Source organism: Drosophila miranda, chromosome 3 (genome assembly GCF_003369915.1).
Source record: "Drosophila miranda strain MSH22 chromosome 3, D.miranda_PacBio2.1, whole genome shotgun sequence".
Classification (NCBI taxonomy): Eukaryota; Metazoa; Arthropoda; class Insecta; order Diptera; family Drosophilidae; genus Drosophila; species Drosophila miranda.
Genome location: NC_046676.1, coordinates 3,614,761 through 3,635,640, shown reverse-complemented (window position 1 = coordinate 3,635,640; position 20,880 = coordinate 3,614,761). Strand labels below are relative to the sequence as shown.

Genomic DNA, 20,880 nt, shown 5'->3' with positions numbered 1-20,880 from the left:
ATTCACCAAGCTGGGTTTTCCCTCTCCTATACCTTTCTCCCCTGGGGACCCGGCGATGCTGGATGTGAGTCGTGGATTCACGCGGCATTCGCAAAGCTGGGTTCCCTCTCCTACACCCTCGCCCGGGGGACCCGGCGACGCAGATGTGAGTCGTGGATCATGCGGCATCTGCTAGGCTGGGCTCCCCTCTCCCACACCTTTCCGATCCCTGACCCAAACCCCGTCTCCCGCCACACATGACCCCCAACGCACGTCTCTGCAGCTCCCAAGCACGGCTTCACCCACGCCTCGTGGCCGGGCCAGGCCCGACCGTCCCACGATCCACCCCACGGGCGCGCTTTCGCCACGAGCGGCTCTCCCCTTAGGTCCTCACACAACAAATTTTGCTGTGGGGAAGGACCGGGCCCTGGACAGACTGAGAAGCTGTACCTCGGCCTGAGAACTTCCTTACAAAGTTTTAAAAAAAACACATAAGTAGGGATGAGCCGCGACGCTACAAGTTGCATAGTTACATTGAGAGTGATCAACAGAGCGATTTGCTTGCGCTCATCCTCATCATTGGCTAGGCGGCAATAGTTTAGAGAGGTTACCGCCCGCTCGAAGGCAGTGACGGCGTTGCGGTAGCGAAAGCGCTTCACACAGTCCTTGCCATGCATGTGCATGTCTAATGCCTTGGGGTAAACTATTGCAAACTTGTCCCGATCCACAGCGGCCATTGACGCGAAGGCATCTGAGTCCCCGATCAATGTGAAGTCAAGAACTTCGATTTTGAAAAGTCCATCTGAACGTGGTTTAATGCGCGGCGGGCAGCCTATCTCGTGAAATAGCAACTTATAGGATATAATAAACTCGGCTTTTTCATATGGGCGCATGGTAAGTACAGCAGCCTGGAGGCCTTCTAGCACATCGCAACCGGCACCGGTCTCAAAATATAATTTAGTTCGGCGCATCAATGAGGAATCAAAAGGAGAACTCTCGCCTTCCCAATAACCACTATAGCGCACAGCGACACGTGCCTTGTCTGGCACCAGACCTCGGCCCTGGTGCCCCTCACGTGTGATGCGCTTAAAAATGTTCTCATTGATCGGCTCCATCAATTTTTTGAGTTCCTCAAACGATTGGGTCCATGGAGAAGCGAGCTCTTCTTCATCAACATCTGGAGCGTTATCACAATCTTCCATTTCGTCGACATTAAAATCATCATCGCCAGCCCCAAATGGCGACTGTTCTACCTCAAATTTTGAGCCAGAGCCAACGAGTTTTCTAGAAGAGTAAGAGGCAGCGTCTAGGCAGCACATGATTGTGCAAATGTATCAAATTTCGATGCTTACCCAAGTTGCAGTGGTTCCTTGAGCATTTGAGTGCAATATGAAAAATAATCTTCCATTTTTTCCACACTTTTTCCCAACTTTAACTTGTTTGGGTTAATTACAAATTACAATTATGCGCGCTAGGCAGTGACACCCTCAGAAATATACCAAGTATATACCGATGAAAAAACGACCTTAGCCCACTTATGACCTCTTTAATTAAACAGGATAACAAATTGAGTTAAACTGCGGAAAATAATACTGTTTGTAAATCTTTTCTCTGAAATTACAAAAAAAAAAAAACACACACACGATATCTTTCACTGTAACAGCGCCAAAATGATTCAATTTTCTTTATTTTTGGTGGAATATTAAAAAACCGCCTTGGGCGACAATGGGTTAATCGTTCCGTCGAGGATGGGAAACCATATATCTCGATTTTGATTCAAGATATGCTAATTTTAGCTACTCCCTTTTATTGAACTTTTTATATAAATAAAAAAATGTTGTAACGAAAAAGGTCGAACTGCCCACAAAGTTTTTTTTCTACACGATTAGCTACTTTTAAGTACTCCTGAGTACATACATATGTATGTAGATGTGCCAGTTCATAGAACGAATAGATAAAACCACACCATGAAAAACCAATAATTCATTAAACATTTCTAACGCCCCAAATCTATCTGCGTATTTGAAAAGTAATTAAAAAATTTAACTTTGTAGTCTAGTATAATTAGAAAATCTTTTACCGTTTCTAGTCGCAGGCGACGGATAGAAGTGATATTTATGTGGGGAGTGCTGGTTCCGGCCAAGTGTTCTATGTACCCCTGCAAGCAATCTACGTGGAATCTAAGGATTTATTTTTCTCTTTGCCTGGCTTTCTGGAGCGCCAGTTCCTCTGACTCGGACTCCCTCCCTCGGATCAGCTGCGGTGATGCAGCTCGTTCGAGATCTAGTTCGAAAAAAAAAACAATTCTACCTATTGTGCAGTGCGGAAATGAGAATATTTCCCATTGGGCAACCAATTTTTCAGAAAAAAGTTTGTTTTTTTCGTTTATATGAACTTTTTATTCAATAAGTGAACGCGAATAATTTCTTTTGGTTTGTGTATCAGTACAAAGCTGAAAACTAAAATGAGGAATGCATTTGCAATGGCCTGGTCATTCATTATGCGAGAGATATGCTATGACTATGTTATAAATATAATAAAGAATTCAATAAAGATGATTACAACTATTTTTTTTGCAATTTATTCATATCCTTGTTTTGCCTGGTCATCTTCAGGTCGACATCCTCGATTTTATAGTTCATGTTGTCCAGTAGCTCATTTTGCGATTCAATCTCAGTGCCCAAATCAGTTGCCAAAAACTTCAAGCGCGACAAATTGTCACACATATCTTCAAGATTTGAGTCCAACTGGGCTTGAAAAGGGTTGCCAGCCTGAGTCGTCGGCTGATATTTACTGCTGGATTCTCCGCGGATCCGACTTACTGGATGGTTATCGTAGGGCTCAGAGGGTGACATGGGAGCGGATGATCCCCCGAAGACTCCAGCGTTAACATTACTGTTGGCATCCTGCGAGGATTGACTGGCCGTGGGCGAGGCCGTGGCCGAGGTTGGCTGATCTCACGGATTTGATAACCGTTACACGGGCACCGAAGGCGAATTCCCACCTGTTCAATCAATCTACCTCCCTCTTGCATTTACGGCATTAATTATTGTAAAATTAACCCGGCCAAAGAGAGGGGCACCCGCCGCTCTCAGCGATTCATTTCAAAAACGCAATCAAATTTGAATTTTGAGTCTTTGTCTCCGGGCGGTCTCGAACCTATGTCATCAAAAGAGTCTGCGAGACTCAACGCGCAGCACCAAACAGGTCTCTCCGCAAAAATCGTAAATTTGTGAATTTTGTTGAGCAAGCAGTTCACACTTAAATAAACTGCTTGCATTAACATACCCTTTTGGTCAATTTGAAACTAGACGCCAACATTTTTTTAAATTTTAAATTAAATTTGAGTTTTTACTCCATTCAATCCAGTCATAATTCCATTTTCATGGTTTAAAATGTGTGTGTTAATTGTTGATAGTACAAAAACTGTTTATGACTTCGTACGAAAACATTTGGAACTAAAGATAGCAGCTAAGGTTAGGTTAGGTTAACCCGGACGGCCCTCAGCGGGGCCACGCATAGGCCAATATGGCCCTTTGTTATCCGGATGGGGGGGTGTATGAACCGTCGCGGGAGTGTTAATGTGGTTTTAAAAGTCCCCGAGAATCGAGGTGTTTTTAGCATAGGCCAGCAGTTCCTGTGGCGTCCTTTTGGAGGCATCTTCCAGTGATGCCAACACTGGGGCGCCCAGGTATCTCCTCCTTGCCCTTGAGAGAGCCGGACAGTTGCAGATGAGATGTTCCAGGGTTTCGATAGCCCCAGGTTCCTCACATTTCCTACAACTGTCTCTGTTGGTGATGCCTAGCTTTGCTGCATGTGCAGCAGCCAGACAGTGACCTGTTAGTATCCCCACTAGCAATCTACAGTCCTTTCGTGGTAGGTGCAGTAGGTAGTGGCTAAGTTTCTCGTTGCGGTCCTTGCACATTATCTTCGAGGCTCTGCAGGTGGTGGTACTCCTCCACCTGCTATCAGTCTGTGCTCTAGCCTTCTTCTCTAGATCGCCTTGCAGCGTTCTGAGGGAGGCAGGCACGTTCTCGGTTTTCCTATTCTCCAGCCCGACGCCTTCCTTAGCTAGTACGTCCGCCGCTTCGTTTCCTTCGATGCCCTGGTGGCTGGGAACCCAATAGATCCGCACTGTCTTTGTCGTGCTTAGGATGTCTAATGCCTCCCTGCTCGCCAAGACACTTCTGGAACTGACCGCGGACGACTGCATGGATCTTATCGCCGCTTGGCTGTCGACGAATAGGTTGACCGCATCGTGTGCTCGTTCTGTAAGGAGAGCGACCTCCGCTGCCTTCCCGATGGCAAAAACTTCTGCCTGGAATATGCTGCATTGGTCCGGTAGCTTATACGACAGCCTTATCTCAGGGTCTGTACAGTATAGGCCCGCTCCTACTCCTCCTTCCATCTTGGAGCCGTCTGTGTATATATTGAGGTGCTCAGTTTGGTCCCTTCCAATTTTCCAGTCTTCAGGTCCCAAAGATGTGGTTGTTTTGACGTCAAGGCAAGTTTGGGGGGTCATGTAATCAGTTGATCTGGTCATGTCCCTGCCAATTGAACTGTGCCCGTATCCTTGTATGGATAGGTTTCCTGATGCTATAAGGCGTTGTGCTGCCTTTCCCGCAATCAGGCGAGCGTGAATGTCCAGGGGGTCGATTCCGAGTATAGTTTCGAGTGCTTTTGTTGGGGTTGACCTCAGCGCCCCTGTAATACAGAGCAGAGCCTGTCGCTGAGTCTTTTCCATAAGCTTATGGTATGTCTTCTTTTCAATAGCCTGCCACCACACTAAGGCTCCATACAGCAGAGTTGGTCGCACCACCGAGATGTAGATCCAGTGCATTAGAGCAGGTGACAGGCCCCATGTGCTGCTGAGCATCTTCTTGGATGCATAAAGCGCAATGGTAGCCTTCTTCACCCTTTCCACTACATTGGGCCTCCATGCCAGCTTGCTGTCCAGTACTGTGCCTAGGTATTTCACCTGTGATTTTGGAGTCAGCCTAGTTTGGTCAATTTTCGGGGGGGTCCATATCGGTACCTTGTACCTCTTGGTAAAGAGGATGAGGTCTGTCTTGTCCGCGTTGATACTGAGTCCTACCTCTTCCGCCCACTCACGTATCTCCCTGAGTGTACGTTCCATTATGGAGCTGAGGGTCGATGGACATACACCCGTAATAAGTATGCTTATGTCATCTGCATAGGCTGTTATTTTTGGGGCCTTCCTTTCAAATCTCTTAATGAGGTCGTCGACCACCAAATTCCACAGTAGTGGCGATAGGACTCCACCTTGAGGTGTGCCTCTGTGTGCCCCCTTCACCATGGAAGCGGTGCCCCACTCCGATTGCACCCGTCTACAACTTAGGAGGTTTTTGATCCAGACGTTGATTGCAGGGTGTATGTTATTCGCTTCTAGGCGACTTGTTATTGCGGTTGTTGCCACGTTGTTGAATGCTCCTGAGATGTCCACAAATGCTCCCAAAGCATACTTTTTGTTGTGAAGGGCGCTCTCGATGGTGGCTACTAGCGAGTGTAGTACCGTCTCCACTGATTTCCCCTTGGTGTAGGCGTGTTGGTTTATTGACATCAGTCCCCCTACCTCATTCCTGATATGTAAATCCAACAGCTTTTCTAGTGTTTTTAGTAGAAAGGAGGTAAGGCTTATCGGTCTGTAATCCTTGGGACTCACGTGGCTGCACTTTCCTGCCTTAGGGAGGAAGACAACCCTCGAGGTTCTCCATTGGATGGGGATATAGCCTGTACTTAGGCATGCTGAGTATATTGCGAAGAGCCATGGGGTAATAACCTCTTTGGTCAACTGCATCATGGCTGGGAATATCCCGTCCAGTCCTGGTGCTTTTATGGCCGCGAAGGAGTCTATGGCCCAGTGGATTCTCTTAGTGGTTAACAGACCTATTGGGGGTGCTGTTCCTCAGTTGCTAGGTCCTGATGCTCCTTGGCGTCAGTGACCTCGGTGCATCCAGGGAAGTGCGCCTCCATTAGTGCTGTTAGGGCTTCTTTACTGCCCTCTGTCCACTGTCCGTTGTCTAGTTTTAGTTGGCTCTGTACTGTGGGCTGCTTTAAGGGCAGCTTCCGGAGCCTAGCGGTTTCGGGCACTTTCTCAATGTTGGAGCAGAAGTTTCTCCACGAGTTCCTTTGTGCCTTACGTATTTCCTTCTTGTAGCTCCTAAGTAGGATTTTATATTCCTCATTGACAATCTCTTCGTTCACTTGTTTGGCGATCTTGAAGAATTCCTTGAGGTTGTTCCTTTGGAGAGAGAGATCTCGGTTCCACCAGAGTGGCTTGGACCTCCTCTTCGTTCTCGAGGGCTTGCACGATGCATGGTAGGCGTTCAGTAACTCGTTGGATAGGGTCTTTAGGGACTTCTCTATATCCTCCGCGGATTTCACTGAGCCCGGATTCGCGAGCTTCGAAGTAACAGTCTTTTTAAACTTTACCCAGTTTGTGTTTCGGGGGTTTCTATAGACTGTTATCTTCGAAGAGTGTTTGAATTCGCACTTGAACTGAATGTACTTATGGTCTGAGAAGGATGGTCTTTCGAGGACTCTCCAGTCAGATACCAAGGTACTCTTTCCCGTGACAAGAGTTAGGTCTAGCACGTTTGACGAGGTGGGACCCACGAAGGTGTGTTCCTCCCCCACGTTTGCTACATCTAAGTTAGTGGATAAGATAAAGTCTAGGAGTGACTCACCTCTATCGTTGGTGTCAGGGCTTCCCCACACATTGTGGTGGGCGTTGGCGTCTGCACCGATGAGGAGTTGGAGATTTCTGTCACCAGACTCCAAAGTTCTTCCGGTGGGGCGGGCCTGTCGTGTGCCATGTAGCAGGAAGCTGCCATTAGGCGCTTTTCCTCGCTCTCCAGCATCACCACCGTCAGGTCATCCGTGCTATAATGAGACATAAGATGAGCATGGATTCCCTTCCGTACGAGTACGGCGGTTCTGTTCCTGCTTACCGATGTTGAGTAGAGAAGGCTGTAATTTGAGGACTTTAGTCCGGCCACAGAGTTGCCTGACGCAATCCATAGCTTTCTATGTCGGCGGGCCCTTGCTCCATGGCAATGAGGAGCTCCGCCGACGCTACCTTGCTTTTATGGAGATTGAGTTGCAGCACCCTTAGTGTCATGGGTGGCTAACTCAACCTCGCACGACGGGTTGACTATGATTGTCAGGTCACCGTCACCGTCTTCCTCCTCCTCCGAGTCGTCCAGCGCAAGACCCTGGGCGGCCTCCACTATGGTCTCCAGACCTAGGTCCTTCTCGACCTCGCCTGCCTGGAGGGTGTGCGCATCTTTATCCTCGGGGTGGCGCTTTTTCAGCCGTAGGTATACGCTACCTACGCCCCACGCCATCTTCCCGAACTTGGGATACAGGATGTCCTCCGCCACCTTGCTGATCTGGAGGATCACGTGCTGGCCCCCCTCGTTGGGTAGTGGGCTACCGGCATGCAGAACCTTCCAATCAGCCGTTGGCACGTCCGGATTTTGCCTCTGCAGCAGCTTCAGTGCTCGCTCACCCTGGACAGCAATGGGGAAGAGCACCTTCGCCTTTGGTATGGACGGGATCAGCTCCCTGTCTACCACCTCCAGCTTGGCCCCCTCCCACAGAGCTTCCAGTAGGGGCACCTTCTGCACCAGCCACTGCCGCGTTGGGTCGTCATTGCACTTGAGGATTTTGACCCCGTTCAGCCATCCCGCTCCATCGAACGTGGGCATGGGAGCGCTAGGGTCCTCCTCCATTCGCGAGAACAGTGCCTCGACGAGCTGCGCGTGGACTAACTTCCACTGCGCCGCCGTCATCTTCCCGTTCTCATCGCTGCGATCGATCAAGGCCACAATGAGATGTCTCTTGGACACCTCGCTCATGGCCTTCTGCCTCGGCTTCCTCGTCTTCGGCTGGGGGGTGGCCACCTTGGGCCCGCGTTGCCGCTTGCTCGCCGGAGTGTCTTTGGCAGCACTCTCGATCGAGCGTTGCCTCTTGGTGGCCAACATCTCCTCCACCTTGTTGGCGAATCCACCGTTTGTTGCCTTCATCTGCGGCAGCTGCGCGTAGTATTCGCGGCCCTCCTGTACCCGTTGCTCAGCTCAGGCTAGCTTGGACTTCTCCTCTTGGGAGATATCCGCCTTGCCCTGGAGCCGGCTCAGTAACTTGAGGGCCGCCTTATACTGAGCTTTTGCCTTCATCCCCTCCCTGGAACGCTTCGGCCCTTCCCTACGCAGGGAGCTGGTGCCTGGTTCCGGCGAGCGGAGAAGGCTTTCCTCTTCGGTCTTGCTAAGGGATAGCACGCTCTCCAGGTCCGAGTCTGCATCGACAACGGCACCCGCGCGGCTCACCCTGCAACGCGTCGTTTTTGTGGCAGTAGTATTACAACTGACATGACCTGCTCCCGCCATGCCCGAGGTGTGACCGCTGGCGACACGCAGAGAGGATTGCTCCTCCCCGTGCCCGCCGGTGGTAGCAGTCACGCTTTCCACCGACGTTTGGGTTGACATCCCAACCCGTGTTTGCTCCTTATCTACCTCCATATTTGGCCCGAAGGTCCATACCGGTTAATGTTTTTCGGGGGGACCACCCCCTAGCGTTTTATGCCTGGCCGCCAGGCACCTCTAGCCATGGCCTTGGTTCAGTTCCCCCGACTTTAGATCGGGAAGACGATGGACCATAGCCTTAGCTAGACACTGCATTACCCCGGGCAAGGCAAGCGACAGTGCATTATCCTCGCCCGGGATAATGCAGTGTCCATTGCCCAGCCGGCACCCTCGTGGAGGGTTCAGCTAGAGGGTTTTTGCCAGCTGATAGCAGCTAAGATGAGACTTAAATTGTTCTTTTTCTGTTGTTGATTATTCTAGCAATGGTTTTATTTATGACGAAAGTCAGTGCCAAACGATGGGCTGATGGAGTAGATGGAGTGTGTGCCTAATCACTCTTTATAGTGTTAAATTATACCAATAAAGATGATGTAGCAAGCTTAGCGATAGTTGATTCAAACAATTAATTCATTATTTTTGAGCTACCAGCTGATCTCAAAGCGTAGAGCTCTGAGATACACAATGCAGGCAGCCGAAACTGAGGTTTGCACATACCTATCTATCAAATGTATACCTCAAAGTATTATAATTCAACTAACTAATCGCCAATTCCACAGCCCAAGCGTACCAAGAGTTATATTGATGAGGTATACCGACTTTTAGAGGAAAAGCCAGGGGTTGAAGAAATATTAATCATGAATCGTTCCGGTGTGCTGATCAAAACGTCAATGGAACGCCAAGACGCACTTCAACATGCCTGTCTTTATGAGAATTCGCGTGAAAAGTGTCAGGCATTTCTATCAAAAATGGAGCCACCACAGCTCCTGACCATTTTGCGAGTCCGTACCAGATTCCACGAGGTCCTGCTAACACCTGTTGGCAAGATAACCGTTTTGGTAGTGCAAAATCCAAAGGATACAAATCTTAAGGTTGAGGATCTAACTCGTCATTCCTCCAATTTTTAAAATAATTACTCCTACATATATCTACGTTGTTAGTCATCCAACTTCTTACACTTAAAACATTCTTCTCACTTTGTGAGCCCAAACACAACAAACTGTTGATTTATGTGACTACCTGAATATAAATTCAATCAAATAAGTAATAAATAGTCCACAGAGCTTCAGCTTAAAAACAAAATATATTCCAAAAACAGATGACATTTTCTGACCAACAGAACGTAAATATATTCTTGTACTCGTATTTATAAAACACATTTCATTTTCATACTCTTCAGTATGTACAACATAAACGTTAAGTTCTTCTAGAACTAATGTAAAATATTCAATTTGGTTGTCTGTTGTTTATTAATCCTTCAATGGGAAACACATCAGTGCAGATTTAGCTTGGACAACGTCAAGTCATTCTCGTCAATAGGGGACACCGATAGTTTCATTTTGTGCTCCTTGGCCATTTTGGATAACATTACAATGTCCGAGTTTATATAGGCACCCCGCAAAAGTGCCACCGACGATTTTTCGGAAGTCTCAAGCTCCTTCACAAGTTCTTTAACACTGGGATTACATTTGGTTTCATCCTTTACTTCTTTAAACTTCTGGCCTGACAACGCACGAGTCCAAATGTCCTGAGATGACTCTTTGTATTTTTTGATTTTCTTGTCCAGGTCAGTAATCTTAGCACTGATCTCATTGTTATCGGGCTGCTTGGCTTGAGCCTGCATAAAAATACACCGAGCATCCTTATATTCGCCTAAGGCGGACAGGGCGCAACCTTCCTGGTAGAGGGCCTTACAGGAAGGCTTATTTTCAGTGAGACGCCGCAAGGCTTTCATCGTGATGCACACGCGTTTGGGATTATGCAATTTATTGTAGCAGATCATCAAGTTTTGCTGGAAAAGTTTTAAAAAAAACACATAAGTGGGGATGAGCCACGACGCTACAAGTTGCATAGTTACATTGAGAGTGATCAACAGAGCGATTTGCTTGCGCTCATCCTCATCATTGGCTAGGCGGCAATAGTTTAGAGAGGTTACCGCCCGCTCGAAGGCAGTGACGGCGTTGCGGTAGCGAAAGCGCTTCACACAGTCCTTGCCATGCATGTGCATGTCTAATGCCTTGGGGTAAACTATTGCAAACTTGTCCCGATCCACAGCGGCCATTGACGCGAAGGCATCTGAGTCCCCGATCAATGTGAAGTCAAGAACTTCGATTTTGAAAAGTCCATCTGAACGTGGTTTAATGCGCGGCGGGCAGCCTATCTCGTGAAATAGCAACTTATAGGATATAATAAACTCGGCTTTTTCATATGGGCGCATGGTAAGTACAGCAGCCTGGAGGCCTTCTAGCACATCGCAACCGGCACCGGTCTCAAAATATAATTTAGTTCGGCGCATCAATGAGGAATCAAAAGGAGAACTCTCGCCTTCCCAATAACCACTATAGCGCACAGCGACACGTGCCTTGTCTGGCACCAGACCTCGGCCCTGGTGCCCCTCACGTGTGATGCGCTTAAAAATGTTCTCATTGATCGGCTCCATCAATTTTTTGAGTTCCTCAAACGATTGGGTCCATGGAGAAGCGAGCTCTTCTTCATCAACATCTGGAGCGTTATCACAATCTTCCATTTCGTCGACATTAAAATCATCATCGCCAGCCCCAAATGGCGACTGTTCTACCTCAAATTTTGAGCCAGAGCCAACGAGTTTTCTAGAAGAGTAAGAGGCAGCGTCTAGGCAGCACATGATTGTGCAAATGTATCAAATTTCGATGCTTACCCAAGTTGCAGTGGTTCCTTGAGCATTTGAGTGCAATATGAAAAATAATCTTCCATTTTTTCCACACTTTTTCCCAACTTTAACTTGTTTGGGTTAATTACAAAAATGCGCGCTAGGCAGTGACACCCTCAGAAATATACCAAGTATATACCGATGAAAAAACGACCTTAGCCCACTTATGACCTCTTTAATTAAACAGGATAACAAATTGAGTTAAACTGCGGAAAATAATACTGTTTGTAAATCTTTTCTCTGAAATTACAAAAAAAAAAAAACACACACACGATATCTTTCACTGTAACAGCGCCAAAATGATTCAATTTTCTTTATTTTTGGTGGAATATTAAAAAACCGCCTTGGGCGACAATGGGTTAATCGTTCCGTCGAGGATGGGAAACCATATTTCTCGATTTTGATTCAAGATATGCTAATTTTAGCTACTCCCTTTTATTGAACTTTTTATATAAATAAAAAAATGTTGTAACGAATAAGGTCGAACTGCCCACAAAGTTTTTTTTCTACACGATTAGCTACTTTTAAGTACTCCTGAGTACATACATATGTATGTAGATGTGCCAGTTCATAGAACGAATAGATAAAACCACACCATGAAAAACCAATAATTCATTAAACATTTCTAACGCCCCAAATCTATCTGCGTATTTGAAAAGTAATTAAAAAATTTAACTTTGTAGTCTAGTATAATTAGAAAATCTTTTACCGTTTCTAGTCGCAGGCGACGGATAGAAGTGATATTTATGTGGGGAGTGCTGGTTCCGGCCAAGTGTTCTATGTACCCCTGCAAGCAATCTACGTGGAATCTAAGGATTTATTTTTCTCTTTGCCTGGCTTTCTGGAGCGCCAGTTCCTCTGACTCGGACTCCCTCCCTCGGATCAGCTGCGGTGATGCAGCTCGTTCGAGATCTAGTTCGAAAAAAAAACAATTCTACCTATTGTGCAGTGCGGAAATGAGAATATTTCCCATTGGGCAACCAATTTTTCAGAAAAAAGTTTGTTTTTTTCGTTTATATGAACTTTTTATTCAATAAGTGAACGCGAATAATTTCTTTTGGTTTGTGTATCAGTACAAAGCTGAAAACTAAAATGAGGAATGCATTTGCAATGGCCTGGTCATTCATTATGCGAGAGATATGCTATGACTATGTTATAAATATAATAAAGAATTCAATAAAGATGATTACAACTATTTTTTTAGCAATTTATTCATATCCTTGTTTTGCCTGGTCATCTTCAGGTCGACATCCTCGATTTTATAGTTCATGTTGTCCAGTAGCTCATTTTGCGATTCAATCTCAGTGCCCAAATCAGTTGCCAAAAACTTCAAGCGCGACAAATTGTCACACATATCTTCAAGATTTGAGTCCAACTGGGCTTGAAAAGGGTTGCCAGCCTGAGTCGTTGGCTGATATTTACTGCTGGATTCTCCGCGGATCCGACTTACTGGATGGTTATCGTAGGGCTCAGAGGGTGACATGGGAGCGGATGATCCCCCGAAGACTCCAGCGTTAACATTACTGTTGGCTTCCTGCGAGGATTGACTGGCCGTGGGCGAGGCCGTGGCCGAGGTTGGCTGATCTCGATTGCCTGACAAATAGTTCTTCAGTCCACCGAATACACTCTTTAGACCATTCAGATGACGCTGGCTAAAGCGTAAGGTCGAGTTGATTTCATCCAATTGATGTGAGGTCTTTTCCAACTGCTCCCGTTGCTTGGCCAGCTCTATGGCCGTGGCCTTCCCAACCTCCTCGGTTTCGTAGAGCAGACCTGTTAGAGTTTTCGTGTGTGTGATCAATTAACAACGCCCCTTAATTGGCGAGCCTTTTCTGAAATTATTACCCAAGCTTTTTTCCGTCGAGTCTAGAGTACGTTGCTCTATTGCTCGTCTCTTCTCTGCGTACGCCTGCCTCTGAGCTGAGATTGAAGAGGTTGTAGAGTCCTCGTCATCATCGTTTTCGAACGGGTTGGTGCTGCGCTGCTGTGGTTTGTGGCTGCTAGCACTTGTTCGCTTGTTTTTCAGAAACAAATCATCATCGACATCCTCGAATCGGTCCACGTCATCAAAGTAATTGTGCACTGGCTGCAGATAATTATTAGCCATGTCGTTGGCAGACTACGCGAGCAAATCGAGCGAGAGGCAAATTTAGTTTTTCAATGTTTTGATGTAGTTTTTCTTTGTTTTTATTTTTATCTGTCTAGCAATGTCGCAATTTAAGTATATCGATAGTTGCTGGTTCATTTCGATCTGGTGGGCGGCGATTATGAATTGAACTACTATCGAATCATGCTAGGTTTATATACTGTACATGGATGCATTTCCCAAATCGACGTGATATTATTCTGGAGCTGGAGCAGATAAAGAATGTACGAGCAACATGATGGAACTTAAATACAAATAATTCGTCAGTATATTTCTAAATTTGTGACGTATTTTCGGTATATTTCTGATGGTCAAACTGTATATTTTATCAATACATAAGTCCGCAGTCGCACTGGTCGGCAGGGTGACCGTTTACGGTGTTTTTTTTTAATATTTTTAGGTATTTTTGAGGTCAAAATTGAACCGACGGTATACTTACGGTATATTGGTATATAATGGTATATTTTTTCAATTTCATCAATCTATTAAATTTCATTTTCAACGGTATATAGAAATCCAATAAAAGCAAGTAAAACCGGATAAAATTAGGTGGGCATGGCTAAATGTTGTATATAACTAGTAATATTCCACGGAATATCAAAAACGAGGAATATGTAAAATAGGACTTGGGACTCGTCAGAATATTTACGGTATATTTTTTAAATGAGACGGTATATTATAGTATATTTCTGAGGGTCGGACGGTATATTTTAACGATCAATCCGCGGTCATACTGCTGGTCGGCGTCGCAGTTTTTTACTTTTGTTTAAATTTTAAATTGAATAAAAATTGAATAATAATTTAGCAAATAAAATAGCCATTTAAATTCGTTGCGTCAAGTGTTTCATATTGTGTGACTAATACGTCCCACGCATAACATAACCCGCAAAAGAAAATAAACAAATGCAGTGTAATTCACAGCTTGTGGCCGCGTCATGTGTCATAGCGGTATTGATGTCGACGGCGCAGGCAGGACTGCAGCCAGGTGGCAAGATAATCGAACTGGACGAGGATAATTGGCACTTGATGCTCAAGGGAGAATGGATGATTGAATTGTGAGTTAGACAAAGAGACTCGCTGCTCTCCATCCATCCTTACCTCCCTCCCCGCCTGACGTAACGCAGTCGCAGTCTGGTGTGGGGTGTGCCTCATGCGGCGTGTAAATGCGGCAACAAGCTTGCAACAACAACCACGCCGGGCAAGCTGGTTTTGTGGAATGTTGCATACCGTTCTTTGTTTCTTTCTGTGCGCAGTGCAGACTCATGCTGGTGACGCAGTCCCATTCCAGAGCCCGTTCCTCCCACCAACCCCTCCCACACTCCCGCACTTCTCGAAGGCAACTGTTTTAATGTGTATTTTCAGCTTTGCCCCTTGGTGCCCGGCTTGCAAGAACTTGGGACCCACTTGGGAGCGGTTTGCACGCGTTGCGAAAGATGTCAAAGTGGAGGTGGCCAAAATCGATGTGACCACATCGCCATCCCTCAGCGGACGTTTCTTTGTCACAGCCTTGCCCACCATCTATCAGTGAGCCATTAATATACCCGTAGAACTGACCAAACAAACACTATCATCTAATGTGATCCTTTGCAGCGTCAAAGATGGCGAATTCCGTCCGTATCGTGGAGCCCGCGACGGGGACGCTCTGCTGTACTTTGTGAAGAAGCAGCAGTGGCAGAAAATTGAGCCGCTATCCGCCTGGAAGAAGCCCGATACCATACACATGTCCGTGCTTTCCTATTTCTTCAAACTGTCGCACACCCTGAAGGTACGTTCACCTGCTTGAGTGAATTGCGATGAGCAATCCACTGTGTTTATGTCTACTTCTCACACATCAGTTCATTGCATGCGGGATGCGGAAGTTTATCACCGCCAACTGACCCTTGGTGTTGAGAGCTGATTACGTTCCATTCCCATTTGCTAATTGACTCATAATTCTGGTCTTTGCTCTCTGCATTGCTTCGTGTTTGTTGTTCATATACTAATAGCACACGCAAAAACTCTTTAAGGACTTCAACGGACGCCTTCAAGAGGAATACGGACTGCCCACATGGGGCTCCTATGCTCTGTTTGCAATCGCCACCATCTTCGTTGGAGCTGCATTGGGACTGCTGCTAGTGTGCCTTGTGGACTTTGTGTATCCACCGAAGAAATCGCAGCGACAAAGCTTCTCCGAGTCTCAGGATAATCTAGCTGAGGGCGTTGAAGATCTGGCCACCGAGGAAATCGAAGATGATGGCGAGGCTGACGACGATGATGATGAGGAGCAGCAGCGTGACAGCGTCGACGAAGAAGAGCCGGAAGACGAGAAGGAGGACGATGAAGCTGATGACGATGGTGATGATGGTGAGCCGGAGAAGACCGACAAAGAAGTAGCGAAGCAGGGCGGCGATGCCGTGCCAGAAAAACTCGAAAAGACAGAGCAAGTGCGCAAGCGCAAACCTCGTAAGGCGGATTAGATCCAGTCGGTCTCAGTAATTGGACCAGCAGCAAAAGACTAACGAACTGAAATAGAATCGAGAAAAAATAGCATTTTTCAAAGCAAATTGTTTTCACATATACTTTCAGCATGTTAGGTCCTCTGCTCTGCGCACAAAAAAAAGATTTTCCACACTTAATACCAGCATTAAAAGCAAAGCCAGTTTCCACGTGCTATGGCACCTTAACATGTATTTCTTAAATATGGAAACTGTAAACGAAACGTAACAATAACTAACTTAAACCTTAGTCGTACACTTTCATTTTTGTTGCAAAAGCCTTGTGTTCATAATTGTTTTCCTTCTCGATAATGTAACAATAAATTCTCTAAGCATTTCATTATGTATTTGAATTTGAATCAAATTTCAAAAATGATGTATTAAAATGTATTAAAAAATAAATTTAAACACAAACCGTAATCACCGAATGTAACTTTTAATTCATTTTTTGTGAGCATCATAACTGAATGTCGCATTCAACCACAGGTGCATATGGCAAATCCCGGTAATAAAGGTCTTAATATCGAAGCTAGGATACTATGTACTTATGTATGTATAGACACGTTCTAGCCATTTTGTTAGGATCAATAATCGAAATTACCTTTTAACCATTGCCTTTTTGTTTAAAATCCATTTTTCTTTTTTAATATATTTTATCCAAGAAAGTCTCCACTAAATTAAAATTATTTATTTGTAATTTGTTCCTTTAAAAATAAATACAAAAATATTGAATGATATAAATGTTTCGATTTTATTTTCTTACATTTTCGTTCAGTTTATTGTAGGAGAATATAAAATAAGAAATAATCCCTGCAATTTCGATATAGTTAAGGGCTACAGATAATGGAGAGATAAGTGAGAGTGTGTGGGCCAAAGGTTTTTCAATTTCCAATAAATAGTATTTGCCAAAAGTAGGAAAAAACTGTCACTATTGCTTATAATAGTTGGTTTGTTGTGTCATACAAATACATATGTGTATATAATATTCCTATAAAAGAGTACAAAATGATCATACAAATATGTTTATATAAAAGGTGATTCATCTTAAGCGTTGATCTGCCTGATCTGCGTTGGCACTTGTGATTTAAATCGGAATTAACTGGTTTAATTACAACATTTTGATTGTTAACAAATAACGTTTCTTTCAACAAATTGCTATGGCTATTGTTCGGTTTTTCTGGGGGATCATCAGGATAAGGTACTTGTGGTGTGTGTGTATATAATTAATTTCATATATATTAAATATATATTTGATATATATTTGTTTGGTTGTAAAAGTTGTACTATTGCAGCGTATGGAGGAGTTTTTTGTGGGATAGTTTTGGCATCAGGATGAGGAGAAATAGGGATTGGTTTGTTTCGGGTGTGTGTTTTCAAATACTTTAAGTAATTGTCTGTGTGTGGTTTGGAAATTTTGCTGTTGTGAATTTTAGGCGCAGGCTGGCCTTCAGTTAATTCGTATTCCGTTCAAAATGATGTGATGTCAACAAGAAAAATTGTTAATTACTTTGAAATATTTAAAAATCAATCGTCGTCGTGCGCCTCAAATGCAACTGAAAGCAGACTCCCCAAATCTCGAGCATTTTGCATTATGTCATAGGGCTTTTGTGGGGCTTTGCTTTCAGCTTCAGATATTTGTTGTAAAATTAACGTGGTAACTTTATAACAAAGGCGCACTTCTGGCTAAATATACTACTACTAAATAACTAACTGAGGTATGAGTGTGTGTAGTGCTGTTGCTGGGTGGTTTGGTTGATTGAGTGGAAATTTTTGTTGTGATAAAAATTGGAGAATTTTGTAAACCGGTCTATTGCATAAAATTGCAGGTTTTTGTCCGTCGTCGCTCGGCCCCGTGCGTGCAACGAAGGCAGGCGTGCAACGAGGACAAGTAAAAAATGGTAGCAAACTAGTTTGGTTGGTAGTGGCCGCCAGGGCAGCGAAGGAGCGAAAAAGGACTCCTCCGGCTGCTAGGCCACGAAATCGAGCGGCCTGTTGAAGCCACCCTTGCGGTTCATATACTGGCGATACTTGCGCTTGAGGATTACGTGCACTTCACCGACATCATTGCCCTCGACCTTCTTGTTCTTAGTGGTGTCGAACGTGCAGAAACCCATAGTCTTGAGCATCTCAACCTCTTCCGGCGATTTACCCTCCAGATCGGCATCATTGATCTGGGGACGATCAGCAGCTGCTGCAGCAGCGGCCGCTGCTTTGTTCCGTGTGGTTCGCCTGGACGTTGATGGTCCCGAGCTGCTGTTGTTGCTGCTGCTATTTCCGCCGCCAGCAGCACCGCCGCCGCCGCCTCTCGAACGTGATCTGCAAATTGGGAATTTCAGCTTTGGTGAGTGACAGTTTCGTTCTGCAGTGGAAGATGATTACATTTGGGTCGAGAAAAGCTTGACAATTAATTGGGGCAGCCTGGAATCGCATTGCATCGGGCTGTGCAATTGGAAGTTTGTTATTTAATTACGGAAAGGAAATATGATACCCAGAAGAACGAGAACCAGTCCGGGCACTTCATTAAAGGGTCGAATGGAATCGTATGTCTATCATAGCTAGGGCATAAACAACATATTGACTAAACGGATCTAATGTGTTTCGTGTTGCTTTTTTGTATTTCGCATTGCGCTCTTAAATGACATTGTATAGAAGATAACAAAGATATCGCTTAGATCAAGTACATATATAAGGGTTTGATTAAAACGGAATGTCCGCCTAGGACATGTCCTCAATCAGGGCCGCGCGTAATTTGGTTGTCACCGCAGCCGGCTGTGCCTGATTCAGCTTAAAGACGCTCTCAATCACCGATATCTCTGTGGCTGTTGTGTTCATGCCCACAAAGGAGAGCCAATCGTTGACCACCATGCCGGCCGCGAGGACCTCGCTACCACGGTTCACCGTTCCAGCTACGAGGGGAACCTGCAGCAGAGAAGACAGCTCGTCCTGGTCCTGTATGCTCGTCTTGGGATGCACCATGCCTCCCTGGTTGCTCAGTACAGTGTAGGAGCCGACCAAGGTGTTGTCGGCAATGGTCTGGCGAAAGACCTCCACATTGAGGACGTCCCCGATAATCTCCTCTGTCTCCTTGTCCAAATCAGGGTGAACAAGGGCCACATAATCGTTGCAGGCCACCACGTTGCCCAGGGCTGAGAGACGCTCCTCCACCCGCTGGATCTTCACGGCGTCTGGCAGACTATTGCGCAGATGCTGCAGCTCTTCGTCTGTGGTCGAATTGGGCACCAGCAGCCCGTTGCGGTTGCCGACAGTGAGGCGTCCGATGATGCGACAGCCTCCCACATTTGCATGCACCACCGGAATGGTCTCGGCCAATTCGGCCTCGAAAGCACTGTAGAAGGTCTCGGAGCCGCCAATGGCGACTAGACAATATGTATTTGTGAGTTTGGTGAAGACGCCGATGTCATCGTTGTTCTCGAATTGCACGCGAAGCGCCATTTTTACTGTGTCTTTTAAATTCGGTTCTTCCTCTGTGTTTGTTGAGTGGAGTGGTGTGTATTCGGCTTGACTGAGCCCGAATCTACCTAGTTTCTAGATATGCTTTATACTATTTTCAGTGATTTTGTTCGACGTTGTGATGAAATTCGGTTAAATTTCACTTCACGTGGTAATTTTTTAGGGCGCCGACAGAGCTGTAAAAGAACCGATGACCTGCTCGATAGCTCTCTCGTGGAAAAACTATTGAATGCCCTATCGATATTTTGTAACTTTTCCGTGTTTATGCCCCACCACCCCCACTACCAATACATAATGTGTATGGATAAATAATATTGGGGATATTACTTTTTATACTTATCGTTTGGCTTGGTTTTTGGTACACTACACTTTGTTATTCACCTAGAACGCCGTCCTCCTCCGCGCGCACGATCTCTGTCACGGCTGCGACTCCTCTCGCGATCACGATCGCGGTCACGACGACCGCTGCTGCTGCTCTCTTTCTGCGCCTCTCTTTCTCTGGATCGGCGTTCGCGTCTCTTTTTTCTCTCTGTGCGCTCTTTCTCACGTCTTCTGTGGGCTGGAGAGGCGGGACTGCGACTTCGACCCATTTTTCCACACTTTCTTCTGCGTTTGTTTGGGGGTTCTTAAACGTTTAAAGTTATGCCTAAATAGAAGTCACACGAATAACTGACAGCCCAGAGTATGGTAATCGGCAAAAGTGCCACTCTCACCGTTGCTTTATGCTGTGTCTAGCATTATTTGGGCGACACCGGCATCGGGTAAAAACGCGCTAAACTTAAAACTAAAACGTAAAAAAACAACCTCACGGCGCGACGTTGGCGTCAGTGTGACCGCGGACGTATTGGTCAAATATACCTTCTCATCTTTTCATATACCAAAATATACCGCCTCATTTTAAAAATGTACCGTAAATATACTGACGACTTCAAGTTATATTTTACATATTCCTCTTTTTTTGTATTCCTTGGAATATTACTAGCTATATGGAACATTTAGCCATGTTTACATAATTTTATCCGATTATTGAATCTATTTTTAAATTGACTGGTTTATTTTAAACACTCGCTTTTATTGCATTTTGCGTAAAAAAAGGTTTTAGCGAAAATGGACAAACAAAAAAAGGTTTTAGCGAAATAGGTCACACAAAAAATAGAAAGGGGATAGTCGTTCCAGTGGCTCAATTTCTTTATTCCCTTGAATAATTCTGGCTAACCAAAACCCTTAGTTCTGCCCACATAATTATAGACTGTTGATGAATAAATTTTCTTCCAGATTGGCTAGCTTTTAGTCCTTGCTTTTATTGTATTTTGGCTAAAACAAGGTTTAAAGAAAATAGTTCAACAGAAAAAAAGTCGCAATGTTGCTGGTATTTGAAGACATGATGCGTGTATAGGCCTTTGTATACCCTATTTCGTTTATTTCAGATGAAGATCAAACGTAATTTATTAAGACCTTTTCTCAAATTGATATTCTTTAGTCATATTCAAGTACATTATTAGTATCTTTTATATATTTATC

At 45.2% G+C, this 20,880-nt stretch overlaps 7 protein-coding genes and 1 long non-coding RNA gene across 23 annotated transcripts in view; 3 read left to right on the top strand and 5 right to left on the bottom strand.

Moving 5' to 3' along the window:
- Positions 1-1,462, bottom strand: part of LOC108159434 (inactive peptidyl-prolyl cis-trans isomerase shutdown-like) — a 29,413-nt gene extending 27,951 nt beyond the window's left edge. The window contains exons 1-2 of the mRNA XM_033391803.1: positions 1,332-1,462; positions 513-1,263 (exon numbers count right to left, since the gene is read on the bottom strand). Coding sequence (XP_033247694.1) covers positions 513-1,263; positions 1,332-1,387 — 807 coding nt within the window. The 5' untranslated portion in view covers positions 1,388-1,462. The remainder of the gene's footprint in view (positions 1-512; positions 1,264-1,331) is intronic.
- The window catches only part of LOC108159435, a 94,948-nt gene extending 85,303 nt beyond the window's left edge, over positions 1-9,645 (top strand). For 2 of the 14 annotated variants that reach the window (XM_033391786.1, XM_033391791.1), the window contains one exon: positions 9,140-9,638. In XM_033391786.1, the coding sequence (XP_033247677.1) occupies positions 9,140-9,487 (348 nt within the window). In that variant the 3' untranslated portion in view covers positions 9,488-9,638. Of the gene's footprint in view, positions 1-9,139 lie in introns of all 14 variants that reach the window. The other 12 variants (XM_033391781.1, XM_033391789.1, XM_033391782.1 and 9 more) reach the window with 10 other exon arrangements.
- A 39-nt stretch (positions 9,646-9,684) lies between these two features.
- LOC117188250 (inactive peptidyl-prolyl cis-trans isomerase shutdown-like) lies at positions 9,685-11,394 on the bottom strand. Its single transcript, XM_033391809.1, has 3 exons — positions 11,257-11,394; positions 10,438-11,188; positions 9,685-10,371 (listed from the first exon to the last, which is right to left on the bottom strand). Exons 1-3 carry the CDS (start codon positions 11,310-11,312, stop codon positions 9,853-9,855), a joined length of 1,326 nt encoding a protein of 441 aa, XP_033247700.1. The 5' UTR covers positions 11,313-11,394; the 3' UTR covers positions 9,685-9,852.
- Positions 11,395-11,542: 148 nt separating this feature from the next.
- LOC117188263 lies at positions 11,543-12,479 on the top strand. Its single transcript, XR_004472535.1, has 2 exons — positions 11,543-11,926; positions 11,987-12,479. It is a non-coding gene; the product is annotated as an uncharacterized LOC117188263 (long non-coding RNA).
- LOC108159432 (synaptosomal-associated protein 29) lies at positions 12,446-13,494 on the bottom strand. The gene is made up of 2 exons (XM_017292703.2): positions 13,114-13,494; positions 12,446-13,041 (listed from the first exon to the last, which is right to left on the bottom strand). The coding sequence occupies exons 1-2, from the start codon at positions 13,373-13,375 to the stop codon at positions 12,461-12,463; spliced, it is 843 nt and encodes a 280-aa protein (XP_017148192.1). The 5' UTR covers positions 13,376-13,494; the 3' UTR covers positions 12,446-12,460.
- Positions 13,495-14,134: 640 nt separating this feature from the next.
- Positions 14,135-16,316, top strand: LOC108160502 (thioredoxin-related transmembrane protein 1). 2 transcript variants are annotated; one of them, XM_017294540.2, is made up of 4 exons: positions 14,135-14,469; positions 14,777-14,938; positions 15,005-15,179; positions 15,400-16,316. In XM_017294540.2, the coding sequence occupies exons 1-4, from the start codon at positions 14,318-14,320 to the stop codon at positions 15,868-15,870; spliced, it is 960 nt and encodes a 319-aa protein (XP_017150029.1). In that variant the 5' UTR covers positions 14,135-14,317; the 3' UTR covers positions 15,871-16,316. The 2 variants fall into 2 exon arrangements, with proteins under 2 accessions (XP_017150029.1, XP_017150030.1); XM_017294541.2 differs by having other exon boundaries at positions 14,137-14,469; positions 15,421-16,316.
- A 299-nt stretch (positions 16,317-16,615) lies between these two features.
- Positions 16,616-20,207, bottom strand: LOC108160225 (U4/U6.U5 small nuclear ribonucleoprotein 27 kDa protein). 2 transcript variants are annotated; one of them, XM_017294075.2, is made up of 3 exons: positions 20,073-20,207; positions 19,741-20,005; positions 16,616-18,204 (listed from the first exon to the last, which is right to left on the bottom strand). In XM_017294075.2, exons 2-3 carry the CDS (start codon positions 19,947-19,949, stop codon positions 17,856-17,858), a joined length of 558 nt encoding a protein of 185 aa, XP_017149564.1. In that variant the 5' UTR covers positions 19,950-20,005; positions 20,073-20,207; the 3' UTR covers positions 16,616-17,855. The 2 variants fall into 2 exon arrangements, with proteins under 2 accessions (XP_017149564.1, XP_017149565.1); XM_017294076.2 differs by having other exon boundaries at positions 19,741-19,984.
- On the bottom strand, positions 18,481-19,568 carry LOC108160224 (eukaryotic translation initiation factor 6). Its single transcript, XM_017294074.2, has one exon. The coding sequence runs from the start codon at positions 19,339-19,341 to the stop codon at positions 18,604-18,606; it is 738 nt and encodes a 245-aa protein (XP_017149563.1). The 5' UTR covers positions 19,342-19,568; the 3' UTR covers positions 18,481-18,603.
- Positions 20,208-20,880: the final 673 nt, after the last annotated feature.

What these genes read in the sequence shown, in the direction of transcription:
- LOC108160225 (XM_017294075.2), bottom strand. Translation starts at nt 19,949, where the DNA reads ATGGGTCGAAGTCGCAGTCCCGCCTCTCCAGCCCACAGAAGACGTGAG. An exon ending in GGAGGAGGACGGCGTTCTAG is followed by an intron (nt 18,205 to 19,740) that starts GTGAATAACAAA and finishes CCCAATTTGCAG; the next exon opens with ATCACGTTCGAGAGGCGGCG.
- LOC108160224 (XM_017294074.2), bottom strand. Translation starts at nt 19,341, where the DNA reads ATGGCGCTTCGCGTGCAATTCGAGAACAACGATGACATCGGCGTCTTC.
- LOC108159432 (XM_017292703.2), bottom strand. Translation starts at nt 13,375, where the DNA reads ATGGCTAATAATTATCTGCAGCCAGTGCACAATTACTTTGATGACGTG. An exon ending in CTCGACGGAAAAAAGCTTGG is followed by an intron (nt 13,042 to 13,113) that starts GTAATAATTTCA and finishes AAACTCTAACAG; the next exon opens with GTCTGCTCTACGAAACCGAG.
- LOC108160502 (XM_017294540.2), top strand. Translation starts at nt 14,318, where the DNA reads ATGCAGTGTAATTCACAGCTTGTGGCCGCGTCATGTGTCATAGCGGTA. An exon ending in GCCTTGCCCACCATCTATCA is followed by an intron (nt 14,939 to 15,004) that starts GTGAGCCATTAA and finishes GATCCTTTGCAG; the next exon opens with CGTCAAAGATGGCGAATTCC. An exon ending in AACTGTCGCACACCCTGAAG is followed by an intron (nt 15,180 to 15,399) that starts GTACGTTCACCT and finishes ATATACTAATAG; the next exon opens with CACACGCAAAAACTCTTTAA.
- LOC117188250 (XM_033391809.1), bottom strand. Translation starts at nt 11,312, where the DNA reads ATGGAAGATTATTTTTCATATTGCACTCAAATGCTCAAGGAACCACTG. An exon ending in AAGGAACCACTGCAACTTGG is followed by an intron (nt 11,189 to 11,256) that starts GTAAGCATCGAA and finishes TTACTCTTCTAG; the next exon opens with AAAACTCGTTGGCTCTGGCT. An exon ending in CTCTGTTGATCACTCTCAAT is followed by an intron (nt 10,372 to 10,437) that starts GTAACTATGCAA and finishes AAACTTTTCCAG; the next exon opens with CAAAACTTGATGATCTGCTA.